At 37.1% G+C, this 12705-nt stretch overlaps 1 protein-coding gene across 4 annotated transcripts in view; it reads right to left on the bottom strand.

The window, feature by feature from the left end:
* Nucleotides 1-12282, bottom strand: part of NBN (nibrin) — a 50931-nt gene extending 38649 nt beyond the window's left edge. Inside the window, exons 1-6 of one of the 4 annotated variants that reach the window (XM_049633170.1) lie at nucleotides 12176-12245; nucleotides 11684-11804; nucleotides 10382-10512; nucleotides 8673-8821; nucleotides 8056-8215; nucleotides 5440-5543 (exon numbers count right to left, since the gene is read on the bottom strand). In XM_049633170.1, the coding sequence (XP_049489127.1) occupies nucleotides 5440-5543; nucleotides 8056-8215; nucleotides 8673-8821; nucleotides 10382-10512; nucleotides 11684-11738 (599 nt within the window). In that variant the 5' untranslated portion in view covers nucleotides 11739-11804; nucleotides 12176-12245. Of the gene's footprint in view, nucleotides 1-5439; nucleotides 5544-8055; nucleotides 8216-8672; nucleotides 8822-10381; nucleotides 10513-11257; nucleotides 12145-12175 lie in introns of those variants that run through there. The other 3 variants (XM_049633171.1, XM_049633168.1, XM_049633169.1) reach the window with 3 other exon arrangements.
* Nucleotides 12283-12705: the final 423 nt, after the last annotated feature.

Here is a 12705-nt window from a genome sequence, read left to right as displayed (position 1 = left end):
GCTAACTAACTTGGATGTCAATTTAAAAATAAAATTTAAAAAAGTAATAAAATAAAAATAAAAATAAAATAAAATAAAATTAAATTAAATTAAATTTCTGGAACTGAAGGGGTGCCTGGGTGACTTGGTCAGTTGGGTATCTGACTATGGCCCAGTTCATGGTCTCATGGTTTGTAGGTTCAAACCCTGTGTCGGGCTCTGTGCTGATGGCAGAGACTGCTTTGGATTCTGCGTCCCTCCCATCTCTGCCCCTCCCTCACCTGTACTCTCTCTCTCAAAAATAAACGTTAATAAAAAACTAAAAAATTCTGGTACTGAAAAAATGTATTTTAGTTTTCTTTTAAAAACACTGGTAAATTAGAGCCACTCAGTAAGACTGATCTTAAAAAAAATACATCACTGTATTGTGAAGAATCTAACCAAATGTTGGAGTCATGTACAATACATATATATATGTATGCATATGATGTATAGAAACAATTGATAATATAGTGATAAATAATACATATGTTCTGAACTTTACATACCTAGACAAGTCTTTTTCTCTTTAATAGGGTATGGATGAGAACAAGAAAGGAAACTAATAATAAATGTGAGAAAACTTGGGGTGGCTGTGTGGCTCAGTCCGTTAAGCGTCGGCTTCAGTTCAGGTCATGATCTCAGTTCGTGAGTTCGAGCCCCGCAACGGGCTCTGTGCTGACTGCTCAGAGGCTGGAGCCTGCTTCGGTTCTGTGTCTCCCTCTCGCTCTCTGCCCCTCTCCCACTCGCACTGTCTCTGTCCCTCAAAAATAAATAAACACTAAAAAAATTGAAAGAAACATAAAGTGAGAAATCACTACTAAAAATCAGTATTTCTGAAGCAATACATTCTAGAAGTTTTAAAGCATTTCTGAGACTACAGTGATTTGATAGCTAGTAAAAACTTTGGAAAAGAGTAAATTAACTTGGGAGAGATCAAGGTCTCTGAATACTAGGTTACCACAAATATAATCTAATCTCCATTTTCTATAATGAAAAAATTAAAACAATTTGGCCCACTTCTATAGAAGCTTCAAGAGCTACAAATAGTTATGTTTTATTATATAGTAACTACTACATATAATTCACAAATTCTATAAAGTATTAATCTAGAAATCCTGACTTTCCCTATGTACATTTTATGACTTTTTAAATTCTTTACATCATCTTCAATAAATTTCATCTAACTCAAAGCACATCATCTTCATTTTTGTCTCAAGATTATCCAAATACAGAATTTTTCTCAATTCACATACAATTCTGGCCAAAGATACTGTATCTCAAGCCACAATGTTCATTTGCCCAACATCTGGATGGCTCTTTATTTCATTAGTCCCATAGGCATATGTTCATGATTTGTATAAGAACTTACTATTCAGCTTTCTTTTGATGATCTTTAAAAGGCTTGAATTACACTGACATACACAACTTGTAAATGTGAGGTTTTATCGCCAGTAAAAAATTTCTGCTATCTGTTAAATTTCTTTGCCTTGAATTTTGATTGATTACATACAGTCAACTCCATAAACTTCCTAAACTAAGACTGTTTCAGACTAACATGTTTCTTGGGTCTGATATTTGATTACAAGCCAACAGCCTGTTCCTGTTTCTTGGGTGTGGGCAGAAGACACAAGACTGCTGGGTCAGAGACAAAGTGAGCAGCAAGCCTCCGTATTTGTAGCATATCTCCTCTCAGACCAGTCCTGTGGGTACAGTATAAAAGGCACAAACAGTAGATTGCGTTACAGGAGAGAGGAACACTGAACTTAAGAATCCACTGAGTTTCACAGCAAGCTCTAAGGAGACCTGTTCTTTGTGCCTGGAGGGACATTACTTCTTCCCTCAAGGCTTCTCACTGCAAACCATGAGAAATGGTCTGGGTATAGAGGGTGGTCAGGGCCTTGTATTCTTGGCACATTCAGCAAGTTGCATATGAATGCATATACTAATTTTCTCCCAACAGTGTTTTCCCAAACACAATGCTTGTTATTTGAAATATAGTAACTGAGAGGGCACTCCACAATATGAGAGACTAAAAATTAAAACAAAAGGTAACTCCTTCTCTTTTCTAAGGGGTCATTTCTTAACATTCACAAAATATACAATATTTTAATGAGCTTCCTTTAATAAAGTATAAATAATCAAAATTCAGTACTTTTAAATGGAGTCTTCTAAAAATGACTTCATTAGCATTGGTATTTTGATGACAATACAGGCAAGTAAGATCTCACAAATCATGTCAGGTACATGAAGCTTAAACTCTGTCTTACCCTGAGTAAGTAACAGTGCCAAGATGAAGACATAACCGCACTAAATAGAATTGTACTTTTTGTTAGGTTAAAAATATACTTCTTATTCAATTTTTTTTCAAAGTTTATTTATTTAGAAAGAGAGAGGAAAGGAGGGAGGGAGGAAGTGGGGCAGGGACAAAGAGAGGGAGAGAAAGAGAATCCCAAAGCAAGCTCTGTGCTGTCAGTGCAGAGCCCAATGTAGGTCTCAAACTCACAAACCATGAGATCATGACCTGAGCCAAGACGGAAAGTCAGATGCTTAACCAAATGAGCCACTCAGATACCCCAAAACTATACTCTTATTTTAAATCCAGTGATAATGCTGTTTCAGAACTAAGAGGTAGTTACATTTTATTAAAGAGCCACCACAATTTCATAAACCTTTTGTAACCCATCCTATTTAATATTTAAATTTAATCCTTTTTCTATTTGATAGTTGAGTATATAGTCAAATAAGACTTCAACAAGGATATCAGAATGGATCCCAATAGGTACACAAATCTAGTAAGGCAAAAAACTACATATTTTAAAACAATATTAAAATTTGATCAGTTGCCATTATCAAACATGGCTAATGTAAATGCTTTTCATGGTTAACAATGAATTAGAAATTACTGAATAACCTTATAGCTGAGAAGTTTTATTATAATCATCTAAGTTAATACAGTCACAAATTAAAGCCAGAAAAACTTATGACGAACCTAAATTCAAAAACAGATCCAGGTTAAACACACCTAAGTGAGTCTGAACAATAAGTAGAAATCAATGACTAAACCTAAAAACTTCAAGACCATAAAACATGTATTATCAGTAGTAGAAACCTATCAGACCCCTCCAATCCCAAGTAATACAGAATTAATAATTGTTTATTATCTGTAGCAAAGATCATTACTTATAGGATTTATTGGGTTCCCTAGGGAGGATCACAAATAGGCTTCAGGAAAAAATGTGATTCTGTTGAAATACTTTGCAAGTTGGTAGTATGTAAGTGAAGTTTCTAGAGGAAAGACTAGTGTTTTGTTGCTCTCAGAGGGGTCTAGGATTCAAAAAAGGTTTTAGAATCATCTATTTTAATACCTAAGGACCTCTTTCTAGAGTCCAAAAACAATACATTATCAGTTAACCTCAATATAAAAGAAACCTTCCAAGGGAAAAATAAAAACAAGGAGAAATGTCTTTCAGTTACTTTTAAAAGCAGATACATAAAAAAAATAAAGCAGACACATATTATCAGGTATAAATAGTCCCCAAAACACACACACACACACACACACACACACACACACAAAACCTGTGTTGGGCAAAATAGTTTATGTAACGATATTTTACAAATACTAATACAATTCTTAACTTGCATAACATTTCAGATTTTTAAAGCCTCAAATACTCAAAGTTATCCTATAGAGATTCAGATGAGTTTATAAAGTATACCTATTATGTCTAAACGCTATAATCTAGAGACATATATTTTAACCAAGCATGTTCATGTGCTAGGTTGACTAAAAACACCTACTCATTTTTACAGTCACCAGCAATTCAACCATGCAATCTGAAAATAAAAATCCAAACATCTTTCCTCCTCAACTGTAGCTTTATATTACTTCAAAGCATCAGAAATACAATATATACGGTAGATAGATCCTTTAGTCGGGTGGTTCACAAATTTAGCAGTTATCTAAAATCATCATCACCAGCATCATCATCATCATAAAAGTTACTACGGATCCTACCAGATATTATTGCAATTAGGAACATTTCTTTTAACAAGCACCTATCGTGGTGCCAGGCAACATCCTCAGACTCTGTATACTCTATTACTTAAAATAATACCACTCCTAAATACTTAAATACAGGACAAATATTAACCTCATTTTTCAAAGGAGATAACTGATGCTCAGAAGAAATAAGCTCATTACCAAGGCCACAGTGCTATTAACAGTCTAGCCCAGGACTATGTGACTCCACAGAATGACATTGCTGCACCACACAGTTCCAGGGGTCCTGCATGCATGATGCCAAGCACTGGAACATGTGGCCTCTGGACTGTACCTCTGTGCCATTTGCTGTCCTTCAACTATTTTGTTTAAATACTGGCATATATGGGAATGCAAGCTGGTGCAGCCACTCTGGAAAACAGCATGGAGGTTCTTCAAAAAACTAAAAATAGAACTATCCTACGACCCAGCAACTGCACTACTAGGTATTTATCCAAGGGATACAGGTGTGCTGTTTCGAAGGGACACATGCACCCCCATGTTTATAGCAGCACTCTCAACAAGAGCCAAAGTATGGAAAGAGCCCAAATGTCCATTGATGGATGAATGCATAAAGAAGATGTGGTATATGTATACAATGGACTATTACTTGGCAATCAAAAAGAATGACATCTTGCCATTTGCAACTACGTGGATGGAACTGGAGAGTATTATGCTAAGTGAAATTAGAGAAAGACAAAACTCATATGAATTCACTCATATGAGGACTTTAAGGGACAAAACAGATTAACATAAGGGAAACAAAAATAATACAAAAACAGGGAGGGGGGCAAAGCATAAGAGACTCATAAATACGGAGAACAGAGGGTTACTGGAGGGGGTGTGGGAGGAGGAGATGGGCTAAATGGGTAAGGGGCATTAAGGAATCTACTCCTGAAATCATTGTTGCACTATAGGCTAACTAATTTGGATGTTAATTAAAAAAAAATTAAATTAAAAAATAAAATACTGGCATATATGTCACATTTGTTTCACTCACTGAGATTGAAGACAACAAACCGTTATTTACATACTAACAAAAAAAACTTTGTAAAATTGAACGCTATATCCTGAAACAGTCTTTAAGAGTTTTTATGTTTTACATTTATATGTTTTATAATTTATGTTAAGACTACATAAAATCAGTGCTATCACATTCTGTACATATTACATTTAAAATGCACAATACAGGAATTTCCAGGTTGGTGAACACATGAAGGTACAGGGAGGGTGGTGCACCTGGAGAGGGCGTGCAAGCTCCTTGCCCTTTCCCCATACTTTGCCCTGTGCATGTCTTCATCTGGGTGTTGGTTAGCATCCTTTATCATACCCTTTAATAAACTAGTATAAGTTAAAAATATATACATAGGATATACCTTTCAATTTGTGGAGGCTGTTTATTGGTCTTAACTGCTTTAAGAAATTCAGTAAAATATTCTGGCTTTACAATCGGACGTCCACAAATGAGTGCACATATTGTCTGAAAAGAAGAAAACATATGTGAATACATATACCCATGTTCTAGCTTTTCTTTTTTTTTTTTTTCAGAAACTACAAAGGGGCTGTTCTATTATGTTTTCCCTTTCATCTCTCTAAATTTATAAAGGAGCCACAATCTATAAAATTCAAATCAATATTTGGCCACTAACTTAGTTTTAGTAATACATCTCTGTAGAATGATTTGATTTTAAGAAGCCACCAATTACAATATTAATTTAAAAACTGCTTTGGGGAGGGGGTGCCTGGGTGGCTCAGTTGGTTAAGCATCCAACTTCGGCCCAGGTCATGATCTCATGGTTTTTGAGTTTGGGCCCTGCATCAGGCTCTGTGCTGACAGCTCAGAGCCAGGAGCCTGCTTCGGATTCTCTGTCTCCCTTCTCTCTGCCCGTCCCCTGCTTGCGCTCTGTCTTTCTCCCTCTCAAAAAATAAACATTAAAAAAAATTTAAAAAAAAAACCTTCTTTAGGGAAGGCAGAACATAAGACATAAATCAATTTTAAAATGTATTCCAATTTAAAAGACATTAAAATATTAAAAAGTAGATCATAGGACTAAGTCTATCAGGTACCCTAGAGATAAACATGAGTTTTAAGACCTTTTCTGCCTAAAAAAATGCCTTTTGAACAGATTGTAACTATGGATTCAAGTATTTTTGAGAAAGTAAATAAAAGAGTAACAGTTTGGGGAGGGATAAAAGCTCAAAATATACAGAGATCAGGGAGGGTGGGGGTGGAGAAACCGCAAATAGCAAGTGAACTAAACTATCAACATCAAATATATCAAAACCTGAAAAAGATTAGAAAATACCACTGAATATAAAAATCAAGATTCATCATAACTTTAGGAAATAAAACAACTGAAAAATTTCTAAATATGTTTCTAATAACAAGAGGTAGTACTTAAATATGAGCAAGCAGCTTAGGGTGTCTCTCAAGAATGAAATCTGAACACACCAACCTCAAATGTGAGTGAAATAACTGACTTCTGGCAGGAAGCAGTGATGTGCAACTCAACACTGGACTGAGTAAGCTCTGATACATGTGATCCTGGGCAAAGGATTTAATTGGTCACGCCTTAGTTTCTTCTTCAGGAAATAAAAATTGAACTGAATGTTCCTTAAGTTTCCTTTGGGTTCTGACATTTAATGATTTTAAAAATATAAGATAACTTGTACTTTTGGATAATTTACCCCAAAAAGAATACAACAACTAGGTTTTCTTTTTTGGCACATGACTGATCAAAAGTATCTGAAAAAGGACTGCTCTACAAGTCAATGATGGTGTATATCCAGTGACTCTCTAATAACCGCTGCCATTAGTATCCCACTCACTGGAATAGTGTGTACTCTGGTGAATGAATGCTAGTTCCAGGTCTGTCACAGACTCAGTAAATCTCTCTCAAGACCTTCCAACTGCCTTTGCTCTTATTTCATAACCACCAAGTGAAAGCATGACTACCTAAGTTTCACTTCTCAGGTACCTTAATACCTTCAAGGGAAGTCCACACATAAATACGTGGTCACTATAAAGGTGCATCCTTACGGTAAGCTAATAAATGGACATTTTGATTTATTAGCATAAATTGGTTAATCACTCTGAATTTATAAATCTATTTCATAAACTTGCAAATATGGAATGATCCTTGATCAGAGATAACCCCACCAACATAAAAGTTTAACCTGAGGTTCAATCTAAGCAGCAAGTCTTTCTCTATGATACCTGTTTAGCTAAAATACTTATATTCTAATTACATTAAATATTAATGGATTTTTGCATCTAATAAAGGAATCTAAATATTTTTTGCTTTTCACTATAGATACTAACCTAAAACAATCTCACATTATCTATAGTCAACCTGTTTAAAAGGAGACAAATAACCTCCCAATGTCATTCTTCAATTAGCTTTGGATACGACCAAATCTGATGAAGATGCAAAATCTGAAAACACACCAAAATATATCACTGCTTTAATGAAGAGTTGGCACCTTCTAATGGTGTGTACCTACATACATGTCTCTAGATTGTGAAGATAATATTAACTGGTAAGAACTTAGAAAGTCTGTGATTAGGGCATTATAGAAAATAGAAACTAAGTAAGAGAGCATGAGACCATGAGATGAGCTGGAGGAAGACAATCTGATAGAAGAGACTAGAGATGCTAACTTCGGAGACTGGCAGTTGACTTCCATCACTTTGCTTTTAGACTGAAGATATCAACTATAAACTTATTGGTGAAAAGTATACCATAAGTCATTTTTAAAATGCTAAATCAAAACCTGAAATATAATTTTATGTGATTTTGCTTGTCTCAAATAATAAACAAGTTACCTGAAAAGTCATTCTAGCCTATATGGTATACAAACGCATGGATTAACATATATAAATCCACAACGAACAGCCCTGATAATTGTAAAGTAAATGGCTTGTGTATAGTGGGAGAGTAAGCTTAAATTCAAGAACTTATTTTAACATAATAACAAGGCATTCAACCTACTTTAATGGTAACTTTGACTGATATCATGACAAGATGAGTACATTCTTCTGTCCAATTGTTTACAGTAAGTCCTCCAAGTTGCAATATAGCTTGATTTAAAGCAGTTTTCCCAGAAGCATCTAAACAAGAAGAGCATGCAACCAAAGCCTCATATTCTACTCTGTAAATGAGAATAAGTTACATACAGTTGTATTATCATAGCTCCAGAGAGGGCAACTTATAGTACTGTAAACTTTAAGCTCATGTCACATTCTGTTATTTTAACTTTTACGTGTTATTAAACTTCCTAATTTATTAAATTATCACTTCCTAAGTCTTAAGTTGCACTTAGGAAAAACAATGATCAAAGTTAACATTATGCTTTCATTGATGTGGAATCAAACAAACGTAGCTCCCATTAAGGTCCTCAGAGACCAATCACACTCTTATTCACCCTTGGCACTACCTATGATTGGCAAAGAGCACTAACCACACACGATGCAAAGTTCACTAACATGCTAAGAAGGAACTAAATTAGACGGTTTTCAATTTATTATCTATAAATAACGTGTCCTTTAAAATTTGAGTAGTGCAAAGCAAAGCCATCCATTTTTAGTATCAATTAAAAAAATCCTTACCTGAATTTACTTTCAAACACTCCAAAAGTAACTCTGTCCCCGGTCTTCAAAGCTTGGGAAAAGCCATTCTGCATTTTTTCCTCATTAACAAAGGTACCATACTTAGAATTATCTTTTATTGTCAATATAGGAGTTTCATCTGTTTGACTCTGGGGGAAAAAAAAAAAATCAATACCTAATTTAAGGTCTTTTACCACTCAGTAAATACAATTCTCAGGGGGGAAAGGTTTCAAAATAAAAAGCTGGTAACTTTTGAATAGGTAATTGATAGATGGCTAACTTCCTAACACATTAGGCAATAGTTATTGTTTTGGTTACCTGCATAGAATCATCACTCAGCTAGAAATTAATGGCAAATATCTTAATTCCAGGATCACCCCTCTCAGAACATGCATTTTTGTAAGTCAGTGGAGATTTTTCTGACCCCTGAATTTCACACATTTGACAATTCCTTGTTTTTGTATAGTCTGTTTCACAGCTTCGTTCCTAAGGGTTGTTTTTTTTTTTTTCATTATCAAAATAACATAGTAAAAAATGGTCCAATGAGAAAAGGGTAGAGTCTCTAACCTGCAGTAACAATTTTATTTTCCCTTTAGGAATTTTAACAATAATCTTCTATACCTAAAAGAATACAGACACAAAACCTAAATATTACTGAACAGATCCAGCATTTGATAGTCTTTGCTCAAGATAATGGCTTTTCTTCTTATTATCACCAGCATTATGAGCGCATATATATATATATACATATATATATATATATATATATTTATATGTGTTACTTTCAACACCCAGAGTTGTAATTAAAACAACTAACCAACCAAAACAAACTGAAAGCCATTCAAAGGAGCTATGGGACATAAGCAACAGCTGTTTTTCCTAATAAAACAAACCAATTCCCACTGTGAAAACCTACATTATATGGGAAATGCCTATCTTCACATGGCTTACAAACTCTTTAAATAAAACAGGAGTTCTGACTTTGGCTCAGATCTCGTGGTTTGTGAGTTTGAGCCCTGTGGACCCTGGAGCCTGCTTCGGATTCTGGGTCTCCTTTCTCTGTCCCTCCCCGACTAGTTCTCATTCTGTCTCTTTCAAAAATAAACATTTAAAAAAAAAAAAAATTTTTTTTTAAATGTTTATTTATTTTTGAGAGAGAGAGAGAGACAGAGCATGAATGGCAGAGGAGCAGAGAGAGAGACAGAGAGGGAGACACAGAATCCGAAGCAGGCTCCAGGCTCTGAGCCGTCAGCACAGAGCCCGATGCGGGGCTTGAACTCACGGACCGTGAGATCATGACCTGAGCCGAAGTCGGGTGCTTAACCAACTGAGCCACCCAGGCGCCCCCCTCCCCCCAAAAATTTTAAATAAAGCAGGAGTGTGACAGTCTGTCACTGCTTCACTGCCAGGCTTGGCACATTGATGGACACACAGTAAACACGTAATGTTCATCAAGTAAGTATAAATGTGTTCTACTTCCTTTGACTTTCTAAATTACTACAACAGAGTAAAACATGGGAACAGAAACTTCAAATATCAAACTAAACGAGTATCATTTGTACAACTACCAAAATGTTAAGTATTTAACATTTAAAGAACACCTTTATGAAATTAAAAATCCTACAAACTCTCTCACATACCCACCAAAGTAATCCTGTAATTTCAACTCCCTTACTATATAAACTAGTGAAATAAAATTAGTAACATACCGGCATGGTTACTGAAAAGTTAGCAGTTAACACAGCATGATTTCGACTGATTGACTGATCACCTTCAATTAGAATGCCACAGTTTTTCCTTCCAACAACGTATTCAACACCAGTCAACAGTCTGAATGGTTCTATTAAAAAAAAAAAAAAAAAAAAGTAAATGTATAGACACACATCCAGATACACATATATATGCAGGCAAATACTTCAATATTCTTATTTTACTATTTAAATGTTAATAATCAACTTTATATAAATCAAACTTGGGTTTTCTGGTAAAGTCTCACTGAAGAATGCAAAAGATTAGATAAATGGAAAACTCTAGAATTTTGTAAAGAGAAAACAATATTAAGCAGTGTCAATGCTTGCCCAAATTAACTTACACATTTCATACATTACCCAACAAAAATCACAATACTACGTCTGGAACCTGATAAATAGATTCAAAAATCCACTGGGAAATAAATGTAAAAAACTGTCAAGAAAAATATGAATATTACAGAACCTCCCCTACCAGATGGTAAGCTATGTCATAAAGCTATAGTAATTAAAATGTATGGTATCAGGAAGAAACAACATAGATCAATGCAAAATTCAGCCCTGATTTAAGTGTGTATTTGGGGGGAATTTTGTTTTTACGTTAAAGATAGCATTTCAAACAAGCGGGAAAATGTTATTAGTTTTGTTTTGTTTTGTTAATGTTGCAATCACAAATTATGGGTTGCAAAAGCATTTTGTTGGAAGCTAAGTAGAGTTTTTGTATGCGAACCCAGGAGTCTGTCACCGGAGTGGTAGGGTAATTAAGGCAGATAAACTCGCCTAAAAGTCAAGAATGCTGGCCATTGATGATAGAGGCATTTTTGTACTGCTACCTACCTTGGCTACAGGAACTCTGAGAGCCAGCCACAGGGCACGGCTGTTCTTGGAAAGCAACTGAATCGTACTCGCCCACCAACAGCTTACGTTCTACCTCAGCACGGCTCCAAGTCCACGGTGATGCCTTCATCTTTAGTCTTTATAGTACTTACTTTCCTAACCATTCGTTTTGGCCTTCTTCACACACTGTCAGTAAACTGAGGTAGGTCTTTGGCCCATCATAATGTTGCCTAAGGGCGACACCTAATCATAGGCTACAGCCGCTCAACAAGGACTCGGACACACCAGGCAACCAATTAACGGGACATAACCACCTGCCATGGCTGAAAATACACGGCAGAAAAAAACATCTACTTTGTCAGTTCCGATGACAAAAAGGGCCCTAAAACAAAACTGAAATTACGCTTTCCTGTGGTTGCCACTTACCCGAGTCATGGCCGGTTTTTCGCAAGATTGAACAATGCGCTCGAGACAAAGTCATCTGTTGCCATCACGCGGTCTAGCCTGCGTTAACTTCATTCTCGTGTTTCGCCAAAAGCTCGAAACACTAGAGGACTCAACAAGTGGCCGGCCAAGGCTCAATTCGGCAGGGCCTGCAAGCCGGGTCACAGCCGGTCCCAACCGCCGACCACTAGGCGGTAGGCCGGGTGAGGGATGCCGCCGCCACTGACAGGTCCTGAGCCCCACGCCCCCTCCACCGAGCACGCAAAAGCCGCGTTCAAAAGCACCGCGCCGCCCGGGAAGACACCGCGGTCCCCACACCTCGCTTCCGCAGCCTCCCGGGGCGGGAACGAAGGCGGCGCCGGAAGGCGGGGAGAAGGCCAAGAAGAACCGGAAGCATTGCTCCTCGGGGCCCCTCTCCCCACGGCAACTGCTCCCGGGAAAACAGTCCCGGGGGAATCGCTCTTCCGCCCTTACCTCGGGCCGGGCCCGCCACGGGGACCAGCTTCCACATGGGTCCGGGTCTTCTGGGGGGATGGACGACGTGCTGAAGCGTAACAGCAGCTGACCGACGTGCGCGGCCACAGCTCCCGCAATCGGCGTGGACTCCTGGACGTGCGCGCTCCCGGGAGCCGGTCCGCCTAGGAAGAGGAGGGATAACCAGGAGTGCGACGTGGGCTGCTAGTCGCCACCTGGTGGTGAAGGGATTGAACAGCGCAATCTGTATCGAAATGTGCTGTGTTAGGTTACGAAGTATGGATCCCATTGTAAATAAGATTATCTAACCTTTTGTGATTGTGAATGGAAATAATTTTAAAAATTAGCTACAAAGCAACCTTGACATAGTAACCAATCATGTAATTTCATGCATTTGCGATTTCTTAGATTGCAGTCATTCCTTTGTATGGATCCAAACGATGATGATAATTACAATGAAGATAAAGATTTTACCCCGCGTCAACTCATTATTTTTGCTCTTATCCAAGCCTTAATCAACTTCTCCTAAC

This window comes from Panthera uncia, chromosome F2, assembly GCF_023721935.1.
Source record: "Panthera uncia isolate 11264 chromosome F2, Puncia_PCG_1.0, whole genome shotgun sequence".
NCBI lineage: Eukaryota > Metazoa > Chordata > Mammalia > Carnivora > Felidae > Panthera > Panthera uncia.
This window is presented reverse-complemented; position numbering and strand designations above follow the sequence as displayed.